A 27698-nucleotide genomic window follows, 5' to 3' on the forward strand; every position below is an offset into this window, starting at 1 on the left:
CTAGAGGGATGTGTGAACTCAGATCACAGCAACAGCAGTCAGGAAGGACTATATAAACGCTATTATGAATGAGCATCGAATGAGAGCAGTAATTGAGGCAGGGGTGGGCGAATCTCAAAGCTGGTGGGGGGGTTCAAATGCAGCCCTCCAAACCTCTCCAGCTGGCCCTGGAGACCCTCCCCAGACCACGCCCCTTCTTCCTAGGCCACACCCTTCTGCTTACCACCCCTCCTCAAGTGTTTTTGCCTGGGATAGAACAAAGAAAGGTGCTCCAGCCCTTTTAGGAACACGGGAAGCTGCCTCACACTGAGCTGGTCCAATGTGCTTGGTATTGCTCACACTGGCTGGTAGCAGCTGTCTGGGTTTTTGGAAAAGATTCTCTTTCCCTTCCCTGCCCAGCCCTACCTGGACTCCTGCATGCAAAACAGATGCTCTACCGCTGAGCTACGGCCACTGCCCTTAAGACAGGGACATAGAAAGCTACCTTATACCAAGTCAGATCATTGGTCCACCTACCCCAGCATTGTCTACACTGGCTGGCAGCTGTTCTCCAGGGTTTCGGACAGAGAGTCTCTCCCAACCCTACTTGGAGATGCTGGGGATTGAACCCAGGACCTTTGGCATGCAAAGCAGATGGTCTGTCACTGAGCTACGGGCCTTCCCTTGAGAAGCAACTCCTCCGGGGGCAGCAGGGGACAAAGAAGGGTGGCGAAAGAGTGGGAATAGGGTGAGGAGTAACAATGGGTTATTTTCTGATTAATTAAGATGGTCCGAAACTGGAACGTTTTATGGAGCTGGTTGATACATCTGGGAAGGAGGGTAGAACTAGATAAGTGTGGTTAAAGGTTATTATGATAGAAGAAATAACATTTGAATGTATGGAAAATTTTTGGGGTATAAATTGTGAGGCTAAAGGAAGAATTAGAGGTGGATGGGAAAATAAAGTTCGATTTGGATTAATTAATGAATTATAGGTTGAAGATAGTCGGTGGTTTTTTTCCCCTTTGAGTAGATTAGAATCGGTTGGGAAATAATGGAAAAATTGTGTCAGAATGATTTAAGATGATAAAGGAAAATTGCTTAATTTAGATTTAATAAATGGACCCAGTGGGGGGGGGGGAATCGAGGAAGTCCACAATGTTAAGTTCATGTAATGAACTGATATGTTTTTTTTATTTTTTATTTTTTGATTATGTTTTATTTTTTCTTTTTTGTTTTTGTTTTTGTGTTAAAATGTTTGAAAATAAATAAAATATTATTTGCGGGGGGGGGGGGGAGAGAAGCAACTCCTCAGCAAATATCTGCACTGCCTATAATCCTGAGCTGGACACTCCTGCGTGCCTCAAGACCAAAGGTCCCCACGCTAGCAGTCTGGGTTCCTGTCCAGCTCTCAAGTGCCACCACCCCATCTCCTCCATAGCCACAGCAGGAACAGAGGAGACAATGAGCCAGGCAAGAACGCCAGAGCTGCCCCACTCAAATGCCCTGCTAGTTGTTGCTGCACCTCAAGTCCTGCTTGGGGGCTTCCCAGAGGGATATTGTTGGCCGCTGTTGGAATATGATATTGTGCTAAAAGGGCCTTTGACCCGATCCAGCAGAGTTCATCTTATGCCCTTAAGAGACAGTGCTCCATGGAACTTCCTGGACACTGGAGAGTCTGTGCTGTCCACTGTTGAAGGCAGGACAGTGGGAGAGATCAGCCGTGATCTCAATCAGCAAGGCAGCTCAGTTGCGACCTTCAGGTCTGTTAACGGCACCGCGTGTGCAAGGCTTTTATAATGTTTACGAAACATCACTTGATGCAGCCACAGCCGCACCGCACCAAGGAACTCGCGGAAGGATGTGGCTTACCATGTGGTAGTTGACCATTTCCTGCAAGCTGTCTCCAAACTTGTTCAGGCATTCCTGGAGAAGGAAGAGAGACATGGAAGTGAGAGAAGAAAGGAGGCTTGAAAGGGAGAGTGGGGGGGGGGTGGACATAGATGTAAAACCCCTCCCTTAATTTAGTTCCAGTCTCAACAAGCACCACTCTCCTGATCCCTCTGCTCACGTGCTCATCCTTCAGCTCCTGGGTCACCTGTGATCAGCCCCACCCACCTATCAAACTTGGCCAATTGGAAGGGGGAGGGTGGATAGAGGAGATAAGGGTTGGGTCTGCAGGCCAGACCCACTTCCTCACTCCTAGATTACAAGATGAAGATCCTCATATCTACATTGTCTTGAGCTCTTTGGGAGACTGGCTGGACGTGATGGTGAACCCCGATTTGCTGTGGTGATATTTCTGCAAGTGCTCTGTGCACAGGGCAAAGAGTACCCCACTTTTCAAAGAACATGGTGCCTCCCTGAGCAATATGAACAGGCAAATTCATCCTGATGTTCTCAGAGGTGCAGATCAGAGCCAGTGATCAGCAAGTCTGTGCATTTCACTTTCTCACCCTTCCAGTCAAGTTCAGTTCCCAACACTGCCACATCAGCAGTGCTTATTTCTCCTAATACACACACATTTGTGTGCAATTTTGACTATAAAACACAATTTTGCAAAACCATTTTGCCCAATAATGTTCAATGTTTGCATCTCTCTCTTAACCTGTAACTGTTCTTAACCTGAAGCACCACTTTAGCTAAAGGGGCCCCCTGCTGCCGCCGCGCCAGCAGAGCACGATTTCTGTTCTCATCCTGAAGCAAAGTTCTTAACCCGAGGTACTATTTCTGGGTTAGCAGAGTTTGTAACCTGAAGCGTTTGTAACCTGGGGTACCACTGTATATGCAATGTGATTTTTGCTCATATGCCTTTCTATGCACGCTTTACCCCAATTACATGCATTTTTTGTATGCATGACTTGGCCAGAGCACTGAATTGCAAAAATTGTAAAAGTGGGGATTTTGAAGGATGGCTGTCTTTCAGCTCTCGTATTGTTTTGGCCCGCGCAAATCAGGTAGGTCCGCCTTTAAATGCAATATGAATTGAAATTCTGTCCACCCCCAATTCGTGTTATGAACTCAAGAGGCTTTTCCCAGTCCTTCTGATCCCCATCCCAAAGGCACCGCCTCGACTCCTGTTCAGTTCCCTCTGCAACGACTTATCCTCCCTCTTCCCAAATAGCGGATGTTCGCTGACCTACTTCAGATGCATCATCTCTGCTTTCTGGCTTTTCAGAAAGAGATGCGATTCCTTGAGGCATCCAACTCCTCAGATATTTTTAGCTTGGTGTGTGTGTGCGAGTGTGTGTGTGTTGCTTAAGCTTGAGTTACCAGATCCAAACAGCTTTATGCATTTACCCTTTTTGCAAAAAATACAGAAAATGGTGGGTTTGTGCCTGCAACTGCAGGAAGGATAATTTTGCACGTGTCTAATTTGGTGCTTTAATTTGCAAAAACGGGGGGAAAAACATAAAGCCACAGTGTTCCTCTGGAAATGCTGAAATTCTCAGCTCTCAAATACTCAAGATTGACCTTGCTCAGAAATTGTTGTCACTGCCGCATTGTTGTGCAAATGTCACATGTATCTAATTTTCAACCCCTCCTCCAGGAACACTAATTCAACGGCTGAATCTGCTTCCCTGCATTAGATTTTACGAACAGCTAGGAAGCTGCCTTATCCAGAATCAGAACATGGGCACATCTAACTCAGTAATGACCACACTGATCAGCAGTGGCTCTCCAGAGTTGCAGCCAGGCAACATTCAAAGCAGTACCAAATGTGGGTGGACTGTGGCTTGCTGTGAATGGCGGAGGTTGTAGCCCAAAAATGTATGAGGAACCAAAGTTGAAGAACACTGACAGGCAATGACTCTCTGGCGTTTCAGACAGGGATTTCTCCCTGTCCTACCTGGAAATGCCAGAGACTGAATCTCGTTCAGTCTACCACCAAGTGCTCTGCCTCCTCTTCCTCACATCAGCACAGTGGTTCCTAAACCATTGCCCGCTTGGTTCCATAATCTCATCCCCAGTGCCCCCTACCCTACCCTACCCTATAAAAAACATTATTAAGAACAGCAGTTTGCACAACCCACTAAGGAAGATGGTAACACCATAAAATCCAAAGCAGTAACAATTAATTTTACATTTATTCAAAATCCAGTGAAAACTATTTAGTTCAATGAATTCAACACAATGGTTGAACTTGATCCAGTGATACCAGCTTTTCCAAGTCTGATAGATTTGGGGTGTTTTTAAATTTGTTTGGTTTTTTGCACCTTCCTGTCACCCCCTTGCCTCTGAGCACAACCCTAGGTAATCTCATTGGCCTCCCAGGGGCAAGCCTGCCCATTTTGGTATCTACTGCATTAGTAAATTAGTAGAGTTTGCCTGCCCAGGCCCACCCATGGTATTTTGCTGCCTGAGGCAGTGCAGCAAATGTTAAACCACCACCACCACCACCCTGGTTTAAGGTGTCCCATCGAAGCCACTTCCTCTCCCTGTCAGTAAGAATAGAGCAATAATAAATCACGCTCTTTCACAATGCCTAAAATCAGCCTCCCGAGGTGGCTGCCTCCCTCTCCCTAAGGGTAGGGCCAGCTCTAATGGCTCAGCGCTGAGAGGGCAGAGTTTGGTGGGGCAGTGGGGCATGCCATCTGCTTACCGAGATCATTTCGTCCTTCTTGCATTGCTGTGAAAGGTCCCGGACCCCTCCGACAAAATGCTTGTTGGTGATGAGGTAGGCCTTCCCGGCATCTATCATATTACTGCATAGCTTTACCAACTGAGAAGGAAAGAAGTGTGGAACAAGGGGCATCGGTCAGAAATAGGCACAACAATAACTGGCGCCTGAGTTTGCTTTTCCGCCCTCTTCCCTCCCTGTCTCTTTTCCCCCACGTGTGCCGTGCATTTTTAGACTGCATACCCGTGAGCAGGGACCGCCTTGTTTTAAAATGACTACATACAAGTCGCTCTGGGAGCCTTTTTAGCAGAATGACTGAGTGCAAATGCTCCGAATAAGTCAACAGAGGGCAAGGAGAGCTGCCCAAGTCTGAGAAGTAGGTGCATGTCAGAGCCGGCACACAGAATAACCTTTGGCTGCTCCACTCATGTTCCCTCCGTTTCTGTCATCTGGCAGGGCCGAGAAATGGGTGCTGGCAAACGTCTCCGAGCTGCTGCATCCGATTCCAGGGAACGGAAAAAAAGAAAAACCCAAAAAGATGCAGCTGCCGGCCACATCTGGCTCCCAGATGGACACACCAGCGTGGCTTGGAGGAAGCCTCTGGAAGCGAAAGGGAGGCGTATTCTGCAACGTGGCAGTTTCTGCAAGGCTGCTCGGTCCCCACACACAGCGGACCGAGCTGCATGCCGTTTGCTGTGAGCAGATGCTTTGGGAGGAATTCTTCCCAACCGAGCCCTACTCAGAGGAGACCCAAATGAGTCCAGCTAATTAATGTCATTGGGTCCAGGGCTAGCATTAGATGCAATCCAGTGCCTTTGGGAAGGGGGAGCATGCAGCAGGGGAACCCCTGAAATATTATTAGAAACATAACAAAGTGTAGGGAAATCTAGCACAGTAGTCCTAAAGAAGCAAAAATGAGGCCATCCAAGGATGCAGCTTTGATGTTGAGTCGTTTAGTCGTGTCCGACTCTTCGTGACCCCATGGACCAGAGCACGCCAGGCACTCCTGTCTTCCACTGCCTCCCGCAGTTTGCTCAGACTCGGGGGGGGGAACCCCATAAAAAACAGGTAACAGCTTCAAAACGACTGAGATACAGGCCACAGTCACATAAAGCGCTATGATGCCATTTCAAACAGTCACGGCTTCCCCACGAAGAATCCTGGGAGAATCTGTAGTTTGTTAAGGGTGCTGAGATTTGTTAGGAGACCCTTATTCCCCTCCCAGAGCTACAATTCACAGTGGTTTAACAGTCAATCCCTCTTCACAGGCCCTTCATGGACTCCCAACTCCCAGCATGGTCAGGCAGGATGGGAGCTGGAGTCCAGAAGCATCTCGAGGGTCCCATATTTGTTAACCACCTTGCCAGGGGATTTGTCTGCCTCTGTGCACATTTGTGTGAGCTCCACCAACTTACCTTGTCAAGCTTGGCTTCTATTTCCACAACATCCGTTTCCACCTCATCTATGGTCGCCCTGCAAGAAGGGAGACAGAGACATAAGCTCTTGCTTGAGACTGCGTGAGATTCATTGCAAACCCTCCAACATGCTGCAGAGGAAAATCAGGATGTGCGTCTTTCAGGGCTGCACCCCACTAAGTTTCGTCAGCGCACTGATTGGTGGCTGAGGGGCGTGAAGGGGGACAGACATAAATATAGGGAAAGGTGTAGAGTGACAGTGCAACCTAAACTTCTGGTAAACAATTTGAAGACTCCAAATGCCTATGGTGCAAAATTGCGCCACTCCAGCTCTTAGGCACTCGATGGTGAACACACACACACACACACACACACACACGTTCTCCAAGGCACACTTTTGCACTGAGAGAGTGGATATCCAATTTTTTTACTGGAGGCCGGAAATGCGAGCAGCGCTTCGGTCTACATTCTTCCGTATCTCTATAGGGGAGGAGGAAGAGCTGGAAGTGGCATTGGTTGTGTTTCCACTTTGGGGTGGGCAAGCATCAGGGGAAAGCAGGCAGGCGGGTGGGCAAAGAGAGGCACGGGAGACATCTCAAGATCCAATCAGAAGCCGGGATGGCTTCTATAATTCCAGGATGTCCCAGTCAAATCAGAACAGTTGACAAGTATATGACTATCAGGCCCAAAGCCAGGAAGGCTGAAAGCAGGGGCACATGGAGACAGGGCCAAACAATGACTCATTTCTCCAACTAATGAATACCTTACAGAATCAGAGCGTTGGGAAGGACATCAAAAATCAACTCCCTCTACCAGTTCAGGAAAGCCATGGATACTGGTGGACATCCAGCCTCTGCTTACATCTCTAACACAACCAGTCTTTTCCTGACATGAACAGCTCGCACCATCAGGGAGTTCTTCCTAATGGCTTATGGACAGCTAGTTGTCGTGGCTTGTTGAGGGTGCGTGAAAACTCCTCTCCCAAGACACAGGGGAACAACCCTTAACTAGCAAGCAAGGCCGAGATCTATATTCGGCTAATAGCTTCGTCACCACCATCTCTCTATTTGCAGTCAACAGACCATTTAAACGTTTTAGAACCATTTTATGACAATTAAACATTAATTTTAAAAAAAGCAATGCAGGCTCAGCAGCAAACGCAAGGCCCAGAAGTCAGGATTCCAAAATACAGCCTCCTCCTCCTCCTCTAGCATCTAGGGCTGCCAAATCCTGCCAGTTCCTGAATGGCGCATGGAGCTCATGACAGGGAGAAGAAACAAACCTCGATGACAAACCTCAGGTGTAATGAGAAGGCAAAGCTTCCTGATAAGGTTCTGAGAGCCAAAATTATCAGGTGATTTTTTTGTGTGAACATTATTTAATTAATTGCCTTCCATACACGTCTCAAATGTATGTGCTCAATATGTAATTAAAAACAGCTAAGAACAAAACACCAGTTACAAAACATTAAAACCAACAACAGGGGATGAGCGTTAAAATAAATCAAAATGGACACCTATGGCAGAAACTTAATCATGCAGCTGGAGAAGGATGGTGAATGATCAAGCTGTTCCAAGCATCAACCTCAATGAGGATCGAACCCCACATCATCTAGCCCACAGGGCTTCGCAACCAACCAGAGAACCGACACATCGCTGCGGCACACTACAATTCCCATCAGCCCCAGCGAGCATGGCCAATGGCCAGGGATGGTGGGAGTTCTAGTTCAGTAACATCCTGAGATTCCCCACACCTGCTGCACAATATGCTAAAGTTGCTGCAAAACTCCAATCCACACGCTTGATAGCGTCAGAACAACCCTCCCCAAAACACGCTTCAGATGTTGTTGGACTCTGACTTCTATCCTTGCTGGCCACTGGCCATGTTGGCTGGGGCGAATGGGAGTTGTAGTCCAAAACAAATTTGGAGGGCACCAAGTGAGGGAAGGAATGTTGGACAAGGTGGGCCATTGGCCCCGTACAAGCGAAGCAATGTTGATATTCTTAACTGGGGGTCAAAGAGGCTTAAAATTAAGCAGTGGGAAACGTTGGCGTTCCAGTCAGTAATGTGAAGAAAGGAATTTCCAGGTCAAATCTCCTCGCAGCTCTGGAAATACGGGAAGCCAGAAGCCTCCAGGGTGTTCCTTTGGGAGAACTGGATAGCAGTTCTTTTACGGGCAACGTTCCAGGCTTTGGTAACTGCAGCATGAAAGGAGTTTGGGGGTGGGTGGGTGAGCGAGGGAGTCTTTGCTGATGGGGGTAAGCCTGTGTCAGGACTGTACCAGTTCAGACTGCAAAGAACAGTGGGCTTCCGTGATTTTATGTTCTTGCACAGAGAGAGAATCCCTCCATGCAGAAAAAGAGCATGCCAGGTGAATAGCTCTAGAACAGCATTCTCCCTGAATGGCTAGCTTTCTATGTGTGGAGAATGGATGCTTGTATTGTACTGTATTGTATTGTATGGAAGAATTGAGTCATCATGGCAGCCCTCACCTGCTGTCAGAAGTGGTACACACCAGCGACAGATTTACTGCCTCGGACCACTTCCTGGTGGCTTAGGGGTTTCCTGGGGGTGTCTTGCTCAAGTGCTTCCCCTGCCCCACTTGACCCCATAACAACACAAGAGCCCCACAAGACTGTGGCCTATCTGGTCCAACATCCTGTTTCCACAGTGGCCAACAAGAAGCCCTAATGGGAAGCCCACAAATAAGACCTGGGTGCCACAGCAAGTCTCCCCTCCCATGGTTTGCAGCACCTCCTGAGGTAAAATAACAGTATCGTGGCTAGTAGCCACTGAGAAGCTTATCTATCTATATAAAAATGTAAAAATCGTGAAACTGCGTTTTCCACTTTTCTCCGTAACCGCTTGACCGATCGTCCTGAAATTTTGACACAATGATCCAGGCCACTCCCCAAGCGTTGTTGGGGACAAAAATCCCTCAAATCACACACCTGGGGAAGTATAGACCTGGTTTTCCACCAAGTCAAACAGCGCCCTCAAGTGGCGTAATACCCTCCTCCACCCCTCCCTTCCTGTGAAATCTAAGCCACACCCACAAACCAAATGACATCATCAACCAAGCAACTGAAACCACGAAGGCGGCCATTATCAGACCCCTAGGCCCCCACCAAATAACCAACATTGCCAAGTGGAGGTAGGGGCCTGCCTGGGGGGGGGGCGAATAGGGAGCAGGGATACGTAATGGGTCAGAACAGGGTGGGAGACACAGGGATGAAACCTGCCCTCTCCACAGTATCTCGCCTCGACTCAGGGGGACTCTGAGGCTCAGGGCGATCTGAAGGGGGGATATTACCCTCCATTTCACAGACTAACGCACAGCAACGCGTGCAGGGCTAGCTAGTCCTCCATAAATTTGTCAAATCCTCCTTTAAGATCATCCAGGTTAATGGCTGTCGCTACCTCTTGTGGCAGTAAGTTCCAGAACTTAACTATGTGCTGTGCAACCCATTTGAAGGGACAAGAAGCTCAGAGAGATGTTTTCTCATCAGTGGTGGAGGATATTTTCAAGAGGCAACCTAAGAAAACCCCATCTGGATGAGGCCAGCGACCCGTCTGGCCTAGCCTCCTGTTCTCACAGATGCCAACCAGACGCCTCTCAGAAGCTGGCAAACAGGAGCTGAGCTACTTTCCTCACATGCGATTCTCAGCAATAGGTATCCAAAGACATTCTGAGGGGGAAACCATCCTAGCAGAGGCACGGCAGCCTTGGGCAGAAGCATCCACAATGGTTGCCTCGCTGCGTTTTGAAAGGAGCCAAGCAAAACACATGCTTCCCTCGAAAGATTGGGGTGGGAAGGCGCCCCCACAAGTCTGTCCCCCATAAGTCCAGTGTTTAATTCCAACTAACTGCACACCTGCTTTCGGCCACGTGTCCGAGCCAAGGACCTCCTCAGAGGGCTTTGGACAGCTGTTTTTTTCTGCATTCTGAAGGTATGAATTATTATTATTATTATTATTATTATTATTATTATTATTATTATTATTTGAAGCCAGGGATTGGCATCCTGTAATATTTCTGAGCAAAGGTCCACAGGTTATATGCCATTTACACACACAAATACACACACACAGAGAGAGAGAGCACAACCACACACACACACACACACACACCACACCACACCACACCACACCACACCACACCACACCAGTAAGCATTCAAGAGGGCAGCATTCCCAGGCCAAAACCTGTGGCCCAAAATCCACTCATCCCTGGAAATGCGGGTGAGCCAAACAGACAAACCCCAAACGAATGTTTTTCCAAGAGCTCATTCCTGTGGTGGAGCTGGCCAAGCGTTCCCTTAAACTGGCACCTGGAAGTGTGGGCAGCCGAGCACTTGCCCAGTTCTCAGTGGGGAAAGTTCTTAGCCTTGCGGTCTGTGCTGGGAAGAACAAAAGGGGCCTGAAAAATGTCTAGGCCAAGGTTTTGAAGTATCCCAGCACCAAACATGCCCCACCCCCTGCTCGGTTCCAGCATCCCAGTTCCACACAGCAAGACTTTCCTCAAAGATTTGTGTTTTTCCCCCAGGCAACTTTAACCTGGGTTCATCGCTCTCGCCGGGCCTACCTTCTGGAGCAGTAGCTGATTCATAGAATCATAAAATCATAGAATTGTAGAGTTGGAAAGTATCCTGAGAATCATTTAGTCCAGGCATCCCCAAACTGCAGCCCTCCAGATGTTTTGGACTACAACTCCCATGATCCCTAGCTAACAGGACCAGTGGTCGGGGAAGATGGGAACTGTAGTCCAAAACATCTGGAGGGCCGAAGTTTGGGGATGCCTGATTTAGCCCAACCCCCTGAAATACAAGAATATGCAGCTGTCCCATATGGGGACTGAACCTGTGACCTTGGTATTATCAGCACCACTCTCTAACCAAGTAAAAGGTAAAGGGACCCCTGACCATTAGGTCCAGTCATGACCGACTCTGTGGTTGCGGCGCTCATCTCGCGTTATTGGCCAAGAGAGCCGGCGTACAGCTTCCAGGTCATGTGGCCAGCCTGACAAAGCCGCTTCTGGCGAACCAGAGCAGCACACGGAAACGCCATTTACCTTCCCTATTTATCTACTTGCACTTTGACGTGCTTTCGAACTGCTAGGCTGGCAGGAGCTGGGACCGAGCAACAGGAGCTCACCCCATTGCGTGGATTCAAACCACTGACCTTCTGATCGGCAAGCCCTAGGCTCTGTGGCTAGAATTCCAGTCCAGAGGTGCTTGTATACCAGGCATAGAACATGGATAGGTAAACAGCAGCAGCATCAATAATATATTGTGGCTCTCCTGTTGTTGTTGTGTCTCCAACTCCTAATGTTCCTGACTATCGGCCATGTTGGCTGGGGGTGATGGGAGCAAGTTCAGAGACATGTAAGAAGGGCCTACTGAATCAAAAGCCCCTTTAGTCCATCTTCCTGGTCTCATATTGGCAAACCAAATGCCTATACAGTATGTGAAGCCCAAATACAGGTCCTCAAAGCAACAGCACTCTCCCCTCCTGTGGTTTCCAGGAACACAGCTACTGTATTCAAAGACATACAACCTGCTGAATCCCAGCGCTGCAAGGTCGGAGAGGGCAAGAGAAGGAGCCTTTTCTGCTGAGGCCTTTTTGCCCTCTGCTCAAGCTGAAGGGAGCCCAAAACACATACACCCCACTTCCTTTATCTGCCCCATACACCTCCCTGGCACTGAGTTACTAGCAAACACCCACCCACAGCACCCCTTGGGAAACAGGCCAAGATTCAGAGTCGCAGCCAGAACGTCAGCAGGGATAACGCGCTAAAATCAACAGAGACTTCTGCCAGCTTCTAGGAATGTATGAAGAGCCCTGCAGGATCAGGCCAGCAGCGGCCCTTCTAGCCTAGCATCCTGTTCTCACGGAGGTCAACCAAATTCCTAAGGGGAAGATTGCAATAAGGACCTCAGAGCGACAGCACTCTCCCAACATGTAACTGATATTCAAGAACACAACTTGTTCAACCTGCCCTTCAGCAAGTTGTAACATTCAAGCTTGAACCCTGAGCAGCTAATCAGAAAAGTCAGAGAGAAGTGGGATCTGCAACAAAATGTTGCACTGCTGAATCTCCTGTTCAGGGTGCCTCTTCCAGGATTCTGCATTCCATTCCCACCCACCCCCTGGTTTTCCATTACACACACACACAACACTTTGTAGTTACCGAGCATGTTCAGTCCTTACTGGGCTGCTTAGGGGAGGCGGGAGTTGCTCCCTTAGGTTTTTATTTCCCAAAATTGTTTTCTGTACTTCTGTAAACCTTGGGATTCCCCTAAATATGCCAGCCCTTGTTTCTAGGGGATTCAGTTTTGCCTGCAAAACCATTGGCACTCAGCACCAGAGTTCAATATTACAGGGAGTGATTCCATCAACACACACACACACACACACACAAAACACACATATAATTTTAGTCGTTTCAAATGAATGGGCGTCCTTGTGAAACAAGCAAAGGAGCTATTGTTGTACCTTGTACAGAAGAACGCATTCCCCATCAGATATGGCTAAGATGCTTCCACCGTTGGTTCTTGTTTGTAATCAAGATGGGCCAAGCCCCAAAAGATACCCCTGTTTCCCCACCATCCAAGAAGCTGGAGAAAGCAGGAAGAGTCTGGTCTTTCAGAGCCGTGACCTCTCCTCTCTCCCGGATCTCTGCTCCAGCAGACAAAACTATCTGCCTCGGGACAGGAGAAGACATCCTGGACACGCTCGTGGAGGTGAATCAGCACCTGAATAGTATGTGCTTCATCACCAGCACACCAGCACCTACTGTAAGGCGGAGCCACGTGAGTGTAAACATGACATCCGATCTCTCCCTTGCGTGCTTTGAGCACCTTTTCTCTTGCAACCTTGTCTTCAAAGGTTTTCTGGTTACGTAACCCCTGAGAGAGTTTAATCCAAAGCACAGTCGTGATTGTGAAGATACTGCCATACACACCCCGTTCTTTGAGTGGTTAGAAGTTTCAGGGGTTCCTCCACATACCTGGAGTTTGGTTTCCTTAGAAGGAAGATAAAAGTGCCCTCTGGGCCTCTCCAGGCGATCTATTTGTTGAGCATTTTATGAGCTTTTTTTGTTTTTTAGCTCAGCGGTAGAGCACCTGCTTTGCATGCAGAAGGTCCCAAGTTGAATTCTCAGCATCTCTAGATACGGCTGGGAATGTCCCCTGTCTGAACCCTGGATAGCTGCTGCCAGTCCGTGTAGAAAATACTGAGCTAGATAGACCAATGGCTCTGTATAAATCAACTTCCTGTGTTCCCATGTTTTCAGGGAAGGGCCACAGCTTAGTGGTTAGAGCATCTCCTTTGCAAGCAGAAGGTTCGATCTCTAGCATCTCCAGGTAGGGTGGTGATATACCTCTGTCTGAAACCCTGGAAAGCTGCTACCAGTAAGTGCAGACAATACTGGCCCAGATGGACAAATTTTCTGACTCAGTGCAAGGCGGTTTCCTATGTTCAAGGCTGGCTGGCTGGCAGGCAACAAAAGCACCCTTTGTTTGAACTCATCTGCTGCTCAGTGACATATTAATTTTTTATTTTTTATTTTTGCAATGTTCAGTTTTTGGTACAAATGGGGGGGGGGGAATCCTATCTTGACGGATTTGGATTTTTTTGGCAGATGTCCTGTGCTCCTCCTTCAAAAACTCATTTCTCTCTGTGTGTGTTTGTGGTGGAAGCAATTGCTCACATGTTTATCACGCTGGCAATAAGTGATTTGGATTAAATGGTTGAAACGATCCTTTAAATCCTGGGCAAACAACATCATGTCTTCCAGATGTTGCTGAGAGCCAACTCGGTTCAGTCCCAAGCAACAGACAATGGCCACAGGTTATGGAAGTTGCCCGACCACATCTGAAGAGCACCGTGTTGACCGCCTTGCATTTAAACCAGAGACTGGGAACCTACGCTGCCCTCCAGACTTTGTTGGACTACAACTCCCATCATCCCAGGCCATTGGCCATGCTGGCTGGGGCTGATGGAGATTGGAGTTCAACAACGTCTGGCGGGCACATGCTCTGAATGGCTGTGTAGTTCTAAGGAAGTTTTCCTCTGCATGTTTTAGTAGAACATCTTCCTGCCATGTACTGGTCGTGAAGTACGGTAAGGAAGGCAAAACTTCTCTGTTTATTTCTCCTTGGTTCACAGACTGTTTCTCTCCCCCCCCCCATTTCCTCAGCAAAAGTGTTAACAGGATTTATTTTCTCTCTGGACTCTGCATTATTTAAGCGACTCTACTAACATCCTTGAGCAGAAGGGCCTGTAGTTTCAACATGAGGCATTCTGCCTCCCTCCGACAGTGCAAAGCCTAAATCCACAGTCCAACAGGTGGGGGCGCTTGCTCCCTGTCTGCTTGAGGACGCAACTGCATTCCCAAGCCCCCCCCCCCCGGTGCCCCGACCCTCCGCACCAAAACAAATTGACTTCCTGACACATAAAGCCCCAAACATCAAAAGTGGAGGAAACGCTCTGAGTTATTAATCAACGCTCTGGATTACATACGGAAGACAGGAGAGATCTGGTTTTGTTCAACAATAGCCGATTTGGAAAAGCCAAAAGCAGAACAGGGACGAGCCTTGCGGTCTAGGTGAATGCAGACGGCCTCCTCTGTTTCATTCCCATAACGCAAGTGGAATAATTCACTAACATCCAGTGAGAAAGAGAGGAAACAAGTGATTTCATCTGCTGGGCATTTATTTTAGCACCTTCTACACCACAGTACTTATCTTCTAAAGGAACCCTGACCATTAGGTCCAGTCGTGACCAACTCTGAGGTTGTGGCGCTCATCTCGCTTTATTGGCTGAGGGAGCCGGTGTACAGCTTCCAGGTCATGTGGCCAGCATGACAAAGCTGCTTCTGGTGAACCAGAGCAGCACACGGAAACGCCGTTTACCTTCCCGCTGTAGCGGTACCTATTTATCTACTTGCACTTTGACGTGCTTTTGAACTGCTAGGCTGGCAGGAGCTGGGACCGAGCAACGGGAGCTCACCCCATTGCGGGGATTCGAACCGCCGACCTTCTGATCGGCAAGCCCTAGGCTCTGTGGTTTAACCCACAGCGCCACCTGCATCCCACTTATCTTCTACTTCTCTTCATATTCTCTGTGCTGAGTGGTTGACTGAATTCACACCAAGACCCATCTAGCTCCTGACATTCCATGCCCAGACAGACAGATCTGGGAAGCTCACTATCAAAGCATAAAGGTGAGGGCCTTCATCTGGGCTATGTCTGCAGCATCTCAACACCTCAGGGGTAGACTGCCTCAGAACTGGGAGGTTCCCTCCTTAACTATTGTAGCCAACAAGTTCCTAAGTGTGGGTGCTGGAAGTAGGCACCACTGGGCAAATGCCAAGACCCACAATCCATCCAAGGGCACTCACTGCCGCTCTCAAGTGGGAACTGCAACAAAATATGGCGGCGTAACCTTGCCTCCTATCAGAAGTGCTTCCATTCAGGGTGCATGCCAGTCAGCCATGCGCACCTTCAGGATATGGCATCTCATTGCCCCACCCCAATCCCGAGTTTGCAACATTTAAAGTACAGTACATAGCTCCGCTCCCCCTGCAACCAGAAATTCCTGTGGACTGTATTTCCCCCCACAGAGCTATAGTTCCCAGCACCACTAACGAACTACAGTTCCCAGGATTCTTGGGGGGGAGGTCACATGCTTTAAATGTGCATTGGATGTGCTTCAAATGTACAGTGTGGGTCTGCCCTTAAAGAGTCCCTGCCTCCAAACCCCTGAGAGCCGCTGCCCATCAGTGCAAACTTATCTTGAGCTAATGGTCTGACTCTGTATAAGGCAGCTTCCTATGTCTTAAGGGAAGGACCAGAGTGGTTTCAAACTCAACCCCTTTTTCCAGGGAGCTCTGGGAACTATGGCTCTGTGAGGGGAACTGGGGGGGGGACACTCCTAACTGCTCCGAGCATCCTTTAGCAAACTACGGTTCCCAGGATTCTTCGAAGGAAGCCATGATTGATAAAGTGCCATAACAGTGATTTAAATGTGTTGTGCAGGTGTGGCCCCACCAAAATTCTATAGGCATTCTCAAGGACCTGGAGAATGAGGCAGAAATATAAGAGCCTCTTTCTCAGAAGAAAACTTTTGTGGAACTGGAAGGCAGATACTGCATGGCTGGTTGTTGTTGTTGTTGTTGTTGTTTTGCCTTCTTTCAGAAGAACAACCAAAAAAGGTAACTCATGCTCTAAAGGTTTGCCTGTTGCCCACCAGTAACAGGGAGCCGCAAGCCCTGACCACAGCGGAGCCGTCCCTTTTGAAACTGCTTCCAAAAATAAGAGGCAAAACAGCAGATGCCCTGTGGAAATGCGAGCTGCCTTCTTTCTCGCCCATCTCGCTGGCAGGGCCCTGCACATGAAATAGAATAATGAAAGTGTTTCTCTTGGGCAGATGCCTTCTTTTTTGCTATTTTTGTCCTCCCAAGCCTGGAAATCATGTGAGACGTCGAGGGCATCTCTCTCCCAGCTCATCCAGAGACAATGTTTCCACACCGTTTCATCTCGGCTGGTTTTTGAAAATCTGGAGGTGCCCACAAACAGAGAGGGAAAGACATTTGAACAAGACAACACACACACAAACACCCTTCTTTTAACGCAAGAGAGATTTGCATGTTCTGTTAAAAAAACAATGCCACAAAATTAATTACAGGCACCGATTGTGTGGGAGGTGCCGCTGTCAGCTCAATCGGCTGAGAGAGCATCTGCAAAGCCCTGCCCACTTTATTACATTGTCTTCGGAAAGAAGAGCGTTGCTTCCCCCACCACCACCCAATTTGGCATTTCACTAGTTTGGATCGTGTAAGCCAAATTCTGAAGCTCTCCTGACACCGATATGGTTTGCAAAGAGGAAGTGTGGTGTCAGGGTAAGAACTAGAGAGAGGCAGTGAAGGAGAAAAAATAGAGGTTGTAGATAATATAATGGTAAGAGATAAGTATAGTTAGAAATAAGGATTTTATTTCATTGAGAAGAAAGATTTAGATAGAATATAACAGGATAAGATGCAAAAGATAGAAAAATAAGAGAATATTAAGTAATAAGTAGAATTTTTATAAGATTTAGACTTTACTATAGAAGTTATGTAAAGAATCGCAGAAGGAGAGGGAACAAGGAAGTCATTAGATTGGAGATAAGTTTAATAAGTTAGAATTTTTTTTCTATTTGTATTTTGTTGTATTATGGTATTTTGTGTATTTTGTAGTTGTATTGTTCTTGTTGTTGTATTGTTTTCTTTTTTTCTATTTTCTTTATTCTCTGCTGTATGAGAGTGTATTTTTATGCCTGGTTGTTTTAGAAAAATTTTCAATAAATATATTTTTTTTAAAAAGAACTAGAGAGAGGCAGACAAACAGGGTTGTGTGGGTGTCGGTGGAAAAAGCACTGCATGGGAGGAAAGCAGAGGGAGTTTGAGACGTTTGTTCTACCTTTGTTTGCAAAAACAAAATCCGGCACACAATGCCGGATGCTTTTGAGCATGTGCAGAATTCCCAATTTATTACGTTGTTCAAAATCATATGCAGAGGTTGTATCAACCAGCCTCTGAACACTTTTTAATACAGAGCAGTTAAGCCATCCAGTCCCAGAACTTTATCAATCTTCGCTTGTTTTCATCGTCTGGTCTGCTTCCATTATCAATATTGGAACGTTTAGCATTTCCACTTGTTCTTTTGTTCAATTCCTCTCTTTTAGATAGCTTTCCACTTCTCCAGCATCCTCCTCCTTGCCTTGATACGATTTAGAACAATACCTACAAAATTCCAGTCTCGTCGCTTTTTCATTATATGTTGTTCTGCCACCCGTATTTATTTTGCTTATGATTTTAGTTTTCCTTTCTTTTCATTTTCCATGTTAACAATCTGCCTGGTTTATTTGCAAAATGTTTCTGTCTCATATATTTTAATTTCTGCTCCATTTCTTGCATAACTAACATTGAAATCTGCATTCGCAGCATTTTTAAAGTTTGTATTGCCACTGTGTCACCCAGCTTTTCGAGTAGAATTTTTTCATTCCAGGTAGTCTCCTTCATGATCTCGTTTCCTTTTCTCTTTTAACTTTTTTTTTTGGATGGCAAAATGAGATAACATCAGTGGGGGCTATCAGGGCAAGTGGGGTTTTGCCCCCACCAAGCTCAATCTGTCTTCAGCCAACCTCTGTACATGCAGCCAGTCCAGATGTTGGCACTGCCTGCCAGCTTCCTGCTCCTTAGTCTCAGTGTTGCAGCCAAATGATTGAGGGGATGGAGCGACTCTACGAAGACATGCTGCAGCACTGGGAAATTTTTAGTCATATGAGAGACATCTGTCACATTATCCATGGCATGGAGAAATTAGATAAACTTTTTCTCCCTCTCTCGTAACTCTAGAACTTGTGGGCACCCAAAGAAGCTGAATGTTGAGGGCAATGTTGATAGGCAAAAGAAATTACTTCTCCACCCAGCACGTACGGTAGTTAAACTGTTGGTCTCCCTAACTTCTGCCCTAACTGCCCTATTGCGTCCCAGCCTCCACTGCTGTAAAGCAACATGTTCTGTTTATGAAGGAAAACTTGAACAGACTTCAGGCTTGCTGAACTGAGCGTGCTCCCAGACTGCCAGTATTTTGTGGGAGGGATTCAAATGCACACTCTGGAACTGCAGGTTTGCAGGATGACTAAGCGCTCTGTCACTGAAGTGCAACAAATCCACATTGTTGTTGTTGTTGTTGTTGTTGCAAAACTTAGAACAATGCAGGACGACTAAGCGCTCTGTCACTGAAGTGCAACAAATCCACGTTGTTGTTGTTGTTGTTGTCGTTGTTGTTGTTGCAAAGCTTAGAACAATGTGGTTAGCTCGGTCAGTAGAGCATGAGACTCTTAATCCAGGGTTGTGGTTTCGAGCCCCACCCACGTTGGGCAAAAGATTCCTGCATTGCAGGGGGTTGGACTAGATGACCCTCGGGGTCATTCCAACTCTACAATTCTGTGACCCATAAGAACGAGACTGGTACCCAGTAAACCACTGTTCCATCTAGCTCAGTGCTGCCTGAACTGACAGGCAGCAGTTCTCTCAACTTTCAGGCCTGGGTTTCTCCCAGCCCTACCTGGAGATGTGGGGGATCGAACCTGCACCCTTCTGTGCGCAAAGCAGATGCTCAACCACTGAGCTATGGTCCTTTCCTTAAGACATAGGAACATAGGAAGCTGCCTTCTTCAAAGTCCATCTAGCTTAGGATTGTCTATGGCGGCAGGCAGTGGCTCTCCAGGTCTTTAGGCAGGGACTATTTAAGGACCCAGGTGGCGCTGTGGGTTAAACCACTGAGCCTAGGGCTTGCTGATCAGAAGGTCGGTGGTTCGAATCCCTGTGATGGGGTGAGCTCCCGTTGCTTGGTCCCAGCTCCTGCCAACCTAGCAGTTCGAAAGCACGTCAAAGCACGTTACCTTTACTTTACTATTTAAGGGCAGGTCCACACCATACATTTAAAGCACACCCAGTGCACATGACCTCCCCTAAAGAATCCTGGGAAATGTAGTTTATTCGGGGTCCTGGGCACTATAGCTGTGAGGGGGAACTACAGTTCCCAGGATTCCTTTGGTGAAATCATGTGCACTGGATGGTGTGGATCTGCATTTTGCCAGCCCTAATTGAAGGTGCCAGGGATTGAACATGGCACCTTCCCCATGCAAAGCAGATGCTCTCTACCCAGCAGAAGGCCAGGAAGAGAAGAGGTTGGTGCTGAGGAGATAAGCCTTTCTGCCTCTGGTGGGCCCTCCTTACTCCTATGTCCTGTTCCAACACACTCCTTCACTGCTCCTTCTCAGCTCCTGCTCAATCATTAGATGTTGGTTGTGGAATGGGGGACAGGGCAACCGCGACTGTCTCCCCAGTTCATCAAGATGCACTCTTCCACCTCCCTTCCCTGCAATGGGATCACACGCAACAGACACATCAACTCCGGGCAAATTGCTTATGATCCCCGCTATTATGGCACTCCGCCAGCCAGCCGGTAATGAGTTAGAGCAGTGTCGGATGTGATTGCCCTTGACAGGGAGCGGCTAGGAATCGCGGGGTTAATCTTGGCTTCCTCTCCACCCTTCCCAACCAACAAGCATCACCGAAGGAGAGAAAGGAAGGCGACACAGCGCATTTAATCTGCCCTTTAAAACACACACAAAGATAAATTCTACACCCAGGCATTGCCTTGAGCTACAGAAAGCTGGGTTTTGCAATCTGTACACATTAAGAAGAGCCAGGCCGCTGGCCCATCTAATCCAGCATCCTGTCGCCACAGCGGCCAACTGGGTGCCACAATGGGAAGCCCACAAGCAGGGTCTGGGTTCAACAGCAACTCTACACACCAGCCATTCCCAGCAGCTGGCACTCAGGAGCATCCTGTCTCCGCTGATGGGAGGCATAACATAGCCATTGTGGCTAGCAGCCATTGACTGGCCTTATGCTCTGTGAATTGGCCTTATCCACCTTTAAAGTTATTTAAGCTGGCGGCCGTCACCATGTACCAGGAATTGAATTCCCTCGTTTCAACAGTGCATTGTGTGAAGAAGAAGTCTTTCCTTTTGTCTGTCCTGGAATCTTCTGGCGTCTCGCTTCATTGGATGGCTCTGAGTTCTAGTCTTACGGGAGAAGGAGAAAAACTGTGTTCACACCATGCTTAATTGTATACACTCCTATCACGTGCCTTCTTTACTCGCGACTAAAAAGCCCCAAATGCGGCGACTGTTTTGGGTGCCCTTTTCCGAACTCTTTCCAGCTTTAAAACATCCCTTCTGAGGTGAGGCGTCCAGAACTGCACATAGTTATTCCAAATGGGGCGGCACCACAGATTTGAATAATGGCTTTATGAAACGGGCAGTGTTGTTTTCAGTCCCTTTCCTAATGATCTCTAAATCTGAACTAAAGCTGTGAAGAACTCTCAGCGTTGAGGCAGTGGTTAAACGAACTCCATTCATCATGAGACCTAGAAGCTTGCACAGAGCTGTTAATAGCTATTTCCATTCTGGGGGAGAAAGAGCAGCCACTGTCTGTGATGTGGTGAAATGACCACAGCATCCTCCTTCCCCCCCCCCCCCCATTATCGCTACCTACAAATACGGCAGTGGGGCATTTTAGCTCAGCTCCATGCCTACCTGAAGTTGCTTTTTACAGAGTCATATCATCTGTCCACCTTTTCCAAAGCCACCTGCTCTAACTGGCAGCAGGTCTTGATTAGAGAAAGGTTCCCCCCCCCCATCACCTGCTAGCTGGTTCCTTTTTAATAAATAAAAATATTGTAACATGTTATACGTAGGGCTGACTCCAAAGACAGTTCAGAAACTTCAGCTGGTGCAGAATTCGGCAGCCAGATTGCTCACCAGGGCAAGGCGGTTTGAGCATATTACGCCAATCCTGGCCCCAATTAATTTCCAGGCCCAGTTCAAAGTGCTGGTTTGGACCTATAAAACCTTAAAAGGCTCAGGACCGCAATACCTCAAGGACCGTCTCTCTTCATATGAACCTACCTAGACCCTGAGATCATCCTCTGAGCCCCTACTTCATGTATTTCCTCTCCACGAGAGGTCCAGAGAGCGTCAACACAAAAATGAGCCTTTTCTGTGGTGGTTCCCTGCTTGTGGAATGTTCTCCCCAGGGAGATTCGCCTAGCACCTTCATTATTCACCTTTAGGCACCAAGTGAAAATGTTCCTCTTTAACCAGGCCTTGGGTTGATTGACAACTGATGCCCTTTTAAATGTGTTGTGGGAGAGGGGATTATTGGGTTGTCTTTGGCCCACTACTTGTGTGATTTAACAAACCCCAAGCTAAGAAGGGCTTTCACACTAGCCCGATTCCACGCCATACCTACAGCATTCTTACACGGCGTTTTTTCCAACATACCACTGAACCTCCGACTCTGCCCATGCCATGAGGGAATGATAGAGGACTATATACACTTTTTCTTTTACTGTTCCCTATATGACCCTTTTAATCCCGACGACCATCTTACGGGACATCGATCGCATGAAGTTTTACTGGTGGACGCCAACCCCTTGGTTTCACGTGACGTAGCTATCTATATTTTACAGGCCCTTAAACTCAGGGCCGCTTTCCTGGCCAACCAGCCAGGCCCTAGGTAAAAGGTAAAGGGACCCCTGACCATTAGGTCCAGTCGAGACCGACTCTGGGGTTGCGGCGCTCATCTCGCATTATTGGCCGAGGGAGCCGGTGTATAGCTTCCAGGTCATGTGGGCAGCATGACAAAGCCGCTTCTGGCAAACCAGAGCAGCACATGGAAACGCCGTTTACCTTCCCGCTATAGCGGTTCCTATTTATCTACTTGCATTTTGACGTGCTTTCGAACTGCTAGGTTGGCAGGAGCTGGGACCAAGCAACGGGAGCTCACCCCGTCACAGGGATTCGAACTGCCGACCTTCTGATCAGCAAGCCCTAGGCTCAGTGGTTTAACCACAGCGCCACCTGGGTCCCTAGCCAGGCCCTAGTCCTATGTAAATTCCTGTTATATTTTTAGCCAACACGCATTGCTTTCGCCTTCACCTAACCAGTTGCATCTACCTGGATTTTATATTTAATGTTCTAATTGTATTTTTTGTAGTTTTATTGCTGTGCGACAGTTGCCTATCTGTTTGTACTTGTGCTATGGCCATACGGCTAATGCAATAAATGTTGTTGTTGTCGTCGTCTTTGGTTTTGATTTTTATTATGCTTTTTGTGTTTATTTTATACTGTAATTTTATGTTGTGAACCACCCTGAGATCTATGGATATAAAGGGTGGCTATACAAATTTAATAAATAATAAAATAATTGTGATGTTGAACTGTCAGGCTGTTGGCCCATCTAGCTCAGTACTGCCTACACTGACAGGCAGCAACTCTACATCAGTTCAGGCAGGCGTCTCTCCTAGTCCTATCTGGAGATGGCGGGGATTGAACCCAGGACCTCCTGCATGAAAAGCAGATGCTCTACCACTGAGCTAAAGCCTCCCCACCCCCACCCAGGACATTCCCCCCCCCCCCGTGCTCTACCACTGGGACCAAAACAAGGCCTCTTCTTTCTGAAAGCCCAGCAGGAGTCCCCATAGCAGCTGACGAGGATTGATGAGAATACGCTGCAGAAAATGCCCAGAGGGATTTGTTTCGAAACACAGTCAGGCCCAGAATAAATCTTCCTTCGAGCACCTATACCACTGGGGCTCTTGTGATGCATCCTCTCCTTCGAAAGCCAGAGATCCTACTCCTTTGACATCCTGGCGTACACCAGACGTATCCAGAAAACAATGTTGGTGGCCATTTAGAAGGAAGCGATTAAGTCTCAGGGTGCCTTAGATTTGCCTGCGCTGAAGCAGCCAGTCACAAAGCCAAGGTGTTGACTCAGGCTGCAGGCACCCTAAGAGACGCATGTTTCTCCTAATCCCCAGGCTGCGCTGGATGATGCTGTCATCTCCTGGCTGGGTGCCCATCCTGCTTCCCAACTATGAGCTGTTTGCCTTCATGCTTTTCCAGCCCTTAGGCTATTTCCATCGTGATCAGGACAGCGGCAGGGGGCGGAGAATAAAATCTACAACCAAAACATTAGAGCCATCTTTGCAAACCTGGGGGCCCTCCAGATACTTCGGACTAAAACTCTCACAACTATAAGCTGCCCAACGAAATGCACACATTTGCATAAATGGCATAAATAAAAACATACATTACTGTATATATTTCACTAAAATGTCTATAGTGCTTGGTCATTTAAAAAAAACCAAGAACACCTCAAAGCAGTTTACAAAAAGAATAAAACAATGAAACGATCAACTATTTTAAAACATTCAAATAATAATAATTGCAGTCAACGATGAGCTAAAAATCAGATTGAAGCACATGCCAGCATTCTACATATCTGGATAAAGGTAAAGGTAAAGGGACCCCTGACCATTAGGTCCAGTCGTGACCGACTCTGGGGTTGCGTGCTCATCTCGCATTATTGGCCGAGGGAGCCGGCGTATAGCTTCCAGGTCATGTGGCCAGCATGACAAAGCCGCTTCTGGCAAACCAGAGCAGCACATGGAAACACCGTTTACCTTCCCGCTGTAGCGGTTCCTATTTATCTACTTGCATTTTGACGTGCTTTCGAACTGCTAGGTTGGCAGGAGCTGGGACCAAGCAACGGGAGCTCGCCCCGTCACAGGGATTCGAACCGCCGACCTTCTGATCAGCAAGCCCTAGGCTCAGTGGTTTAACCACAGCGCCACCTGGGTCGCTACATATCTGGATAGGCTTGCCTAAACAAAAAAGCTTTTAGCAGGTGGCAAAAAGAGTTCAGCGAAGGCACCTGCCTGGTGTCAATAGGCAGGGAGTTCCAAAGTGTAGGCGCTACCGCACTAAAAGAGCTATTTCTTACAAGTGTTGAACAGGAATTAAACAACACATGTAAGAGTGCCAGTACTGCAAATTGAAGTGATCAAAGGGGCATGTATGGGGTAAGGTGATCTCACAGGTAAACTGGTCCCAAGTTCTGAAGGGCTTTATAGTAACATGCTGAAATTAGCCTGGCACCAAATCAGCAACCAATGCAGGTCTCTGAGCAAAGCTGTTATATGCTCCGGTCATAAGAAACTAGAATTGACAAACTCCTTCATCCCCTAGCTGATACCTTGAGTTCTAACCTGCTTCAGTAGTGAATTCTGGACCTTTGGTCTGATTCAGAAATGTGACCCTTGTGCTCTATCCGAGATTTATTTATTTTAAAAATACACATTTGGAATATGAGGCACAAGGCCTAAAACAATCAAAAGAGAGTATTTCAGATGTGCATATTTAAAGTTTCTCCCAAGTATCTGCCTTCGAGAAGCCTCCCACACGTCTCATGTTGTCCTCCCCCGCCTTTTAGACGCTACTTTGCATCTTTTCCCCTCTCCCATAGCTGCCAATGTAGGAAAACGGCACCATGGAAACAGCTTCCATGGCAACCGTCTCCATGATCACCGGATCCAGCTACTGCCACAGCATCTGCTCTGTGAGCATTGAGAGGGCTCCCAGTTTTTTGTGTGGCCTGACAAACATGGCACCTGGCCAGCTGCATCAGGCTTGGCAGCAACTGGGAAGAGAGAGAGAGACAGATTGTGTAGTTGCCGGGAATCTTCAAGGTGGTATGACAAATTGCAGGGGAAACGGCACCAAAATGAATCACTTTTTTATTTTTAATGAAACCAGGCTTCAGAAGTTGGCTATCGGGTTTTTAAAGTCATTATTTCCTGCACAGCGAAGCAACTTTCTCTTTCAGCCGTCCTGCAGTTGATTTCCAGATTTGTGAAATCAAAACTCTGAATTTCAAGGAACTGATCAGCTTATCTGCATCCTGTTCCTATACTGTATATCTTTGCTTGGGAGTAGGCCTTCTGAGATCAATTGGATTTGCTCACTAGTGTATGGGCTTACGTAGGAGTAAACCCCCTTGAACACAAGGGATGGATGAATCTGCCCAGCATATTTTCCCCACTGTTTTTAAGAATTTTCCAATCTTAAATTCAATTTGCTCCTTATATCCTCATATACTTTTCAATTGTCTAAAGAGTCTAAAATAAAACCCAAACCAAACAATGAAAAAGAATGGATTTGAAGAAGGACCAGAAATCGTTTGAAGTTTTACCCCCAAAATGAACTTGATTCATGTTCAGTTCACTTGGCAATTATGAGAACTATTTTCAAGTGTAGTTCAGAGATTTGGGGGACTAATTCAGAAACCTGAACCTGAGACCTAGGGGTAGCCCCCGGTGATGTTGGCGGTGGCAGGGGGGCGGGGTAGAGGGGAGGTTATTTGGTAGAGGGCAGCAGAGAAGGGCAGAATCCTTCCAGAATGTCAATGCTGTAATTTGCAGCCAGCTCCTGCTGGCTTGCCAACTGCATGCAAGGTCCTCTCTCTATATATACACACTATATTAATTTAAAAATACTTTTATTGGTACTAGTAAAAGCCCTCTCGCCCACCTTGGAATCCAAACTCTCCATCTGCCACTTGGAGGGGGCTAGGCAAACTTGGTGTTTTCGCATCAGACCTGGAGGTCTGGGAATGCTAGCGTTAAAACAAAATGAATTCATTCCAAGCATTGCAGCTGGGTGCATTATTGCCACCATCTTCCTGTGTCTCACCTCACCTATGGCCTTCCTGTTGCGACACACTTCCCCCCACCCCCAGGGCTGACACCGATGGCTTCTGACAGCATCGGCTAAGATGCAGAAAGTGAACCTGTTGGGAGATAAAAGGGGGCATGCAGTTGGGTTGCTGAAATCATCTTCATGAGACACAGAGGGCAACTGTCATCAATTATCATGGTCTTTGCTTTTTTATGCTGGATTCACTGCAATGAGACTGATGGCAGGCTTCCTGTAGGCGTCCAGCTGGCACGTGTAGAGGACAAGACGTTGGACGAGATGGGCCTTCGTTGTTTGTTTAAAGGCATTTAAACAAAAGAAATGAATCTCTAAGCAGTGTGCATATGATAGCATTAAAACAAAAGCAAAGCCTAAAAGAAGCAACGTAAAAACAAATCCAATGGCCATCTAGAGCAGTGTTTCTCAACCTTTTTTGGGCCACGGCACACTTGTTCCGTGAAAAAAATCACGAGGCACACCACCATTAAAAAAAGTTAAAAAATTTAACTCTGTGCCGCTCTATATTATAATGATGACTGTAAGAAACACTTGCCAAATATTGCTTTCCGGCGGGTCAGTGCTGTGCATTGGCGGCCGCCAGGCTCGTTTGCACTGAGCTTTGGGAAAGAGGAGGAGAAATATTGCTTTCCGGCGGGTCAGTGTTGTATATTGGCGGCCGCCAGGCACGTGACAATGTAAATCGCCCTTCTCGTCGCCGCACGTCGCGGCACACCAGCCAGCGTCTCGCGGCACACTAGTGTGCCGCGGAACAGCGGTTGAGAAACGCTGATCTAGAGAAGTCAAACCAATAAAACTAGGTCCCCGATCTTATGGGTTAGAGAAAGCCTAGGCCAAAAAAAACCCCCAAAACTTAAGTATTTTGACCTGATCCTGCAAGGCTCTTAGTTGTGATTCCTGCTTTGCAGGGGGTTGGACTAGATGACCCTTGGGGGTCCCTTCCAACTCTACAATTCTATGATTCTGATGTTCTTATTCATCATGCCTTTCATAGGATTCATGGCAACCTGCCTTATATGGAGTCAGATCGTCAGTCCAACTTGCTCAGTACTGACTACACTGACTGCCAGCGGCTCTCCAGGGTTACGGGCAGGGAGTCTCTCCCAGATCTACCTGGAGATGCCACTAGGGACTCAACCTGGAGCCTTCTGCATGCAGGGCAATAGCCTCTGGCCCTTCTACCAAACCTTCCCAACTCTTCATGGAAGGGTTGCAAATGGGATTAGACAAATCAATGGAGAAGGCGATTCCTTACTGAGCTCACCGTTAGCATATATGGTGATAGATTTGGGCCGCATCCATACCATACATTTAAAGACTACATGAACTGCATAACTTCTCCCCCTTCCCCCAAAGAATCCCGGGAACTGTAGTTTCCCCCCACAGCACTGTTTGCAAACTGCTCTTCCCAGGAATCTTAGGGAGAAGCCATGTGCTTTAAACATATGGTGTGCATATGACTCACCCATAATTAGTCTCATTCTTTTAAAATGAGCCATCTGAAGAAGA

The 27698-nt window shown here is 47.4% G+C and overlaps 1 protein-coding gene and 1 non-coding gene across 4 annotated transcripts in view; both read right to left on the reverse strand.

Moving 5' to 3' along the window:
* Positions 1–27698, reverse strand: part of ACAP3 (ArfGAP with coiled-coil, ankyrin repeat and PH domains 3) — a 138712-nt gene that overhangs the window by 77438 nt on the left and 33576 nt on the right. For 2 of the 3 annotated variants that reach the window (XM_088671620.1, XM_035117469.3), the window contains exons 2-4: positions 6016–6073; positions 4583–4702; positions 1852–1905 (exon numbers count right to left, since the gene is read on the reverse strand). In XM_088671620.1, coding sequence (XP_088527746.1) covers positions 1852–1905; positions 4583–4702; positions 6016–6073 — 232 coding nt within the window. Of the gene's footprint in view, positions 1–1851; positions 1906–4582; positions 4703–6015; positions 6074–12509; positions 12654–27698 lie in introns of those variants that run through there. The other variant, XM_088671619.1, reaches the window with a different exon arrangement.
* Positions 22950–23030, reverse strand: TRNAE-UUC (transfer RNA glutamic acid (anticodon UUC)). Its single transcript has one exon. It is a non-coding gene; the product is annotated as a tRNA-Glu (tRNA).

Source organism: Zootoca vivipara, chromosome 6 (genome assembly GCF_965207765.1).
Source record: "Zootoca vivipara chromosome 6, rZooViv2.hap1.1, whole genome shotgun sequence".
In the NCBI taxonomy this organism is placed as follows: Eukaryota; Metazoa; Chordata; class Lepidosauria; order Squamata; family Lacertidae; genus Zootoca; species Zootoca vivipara.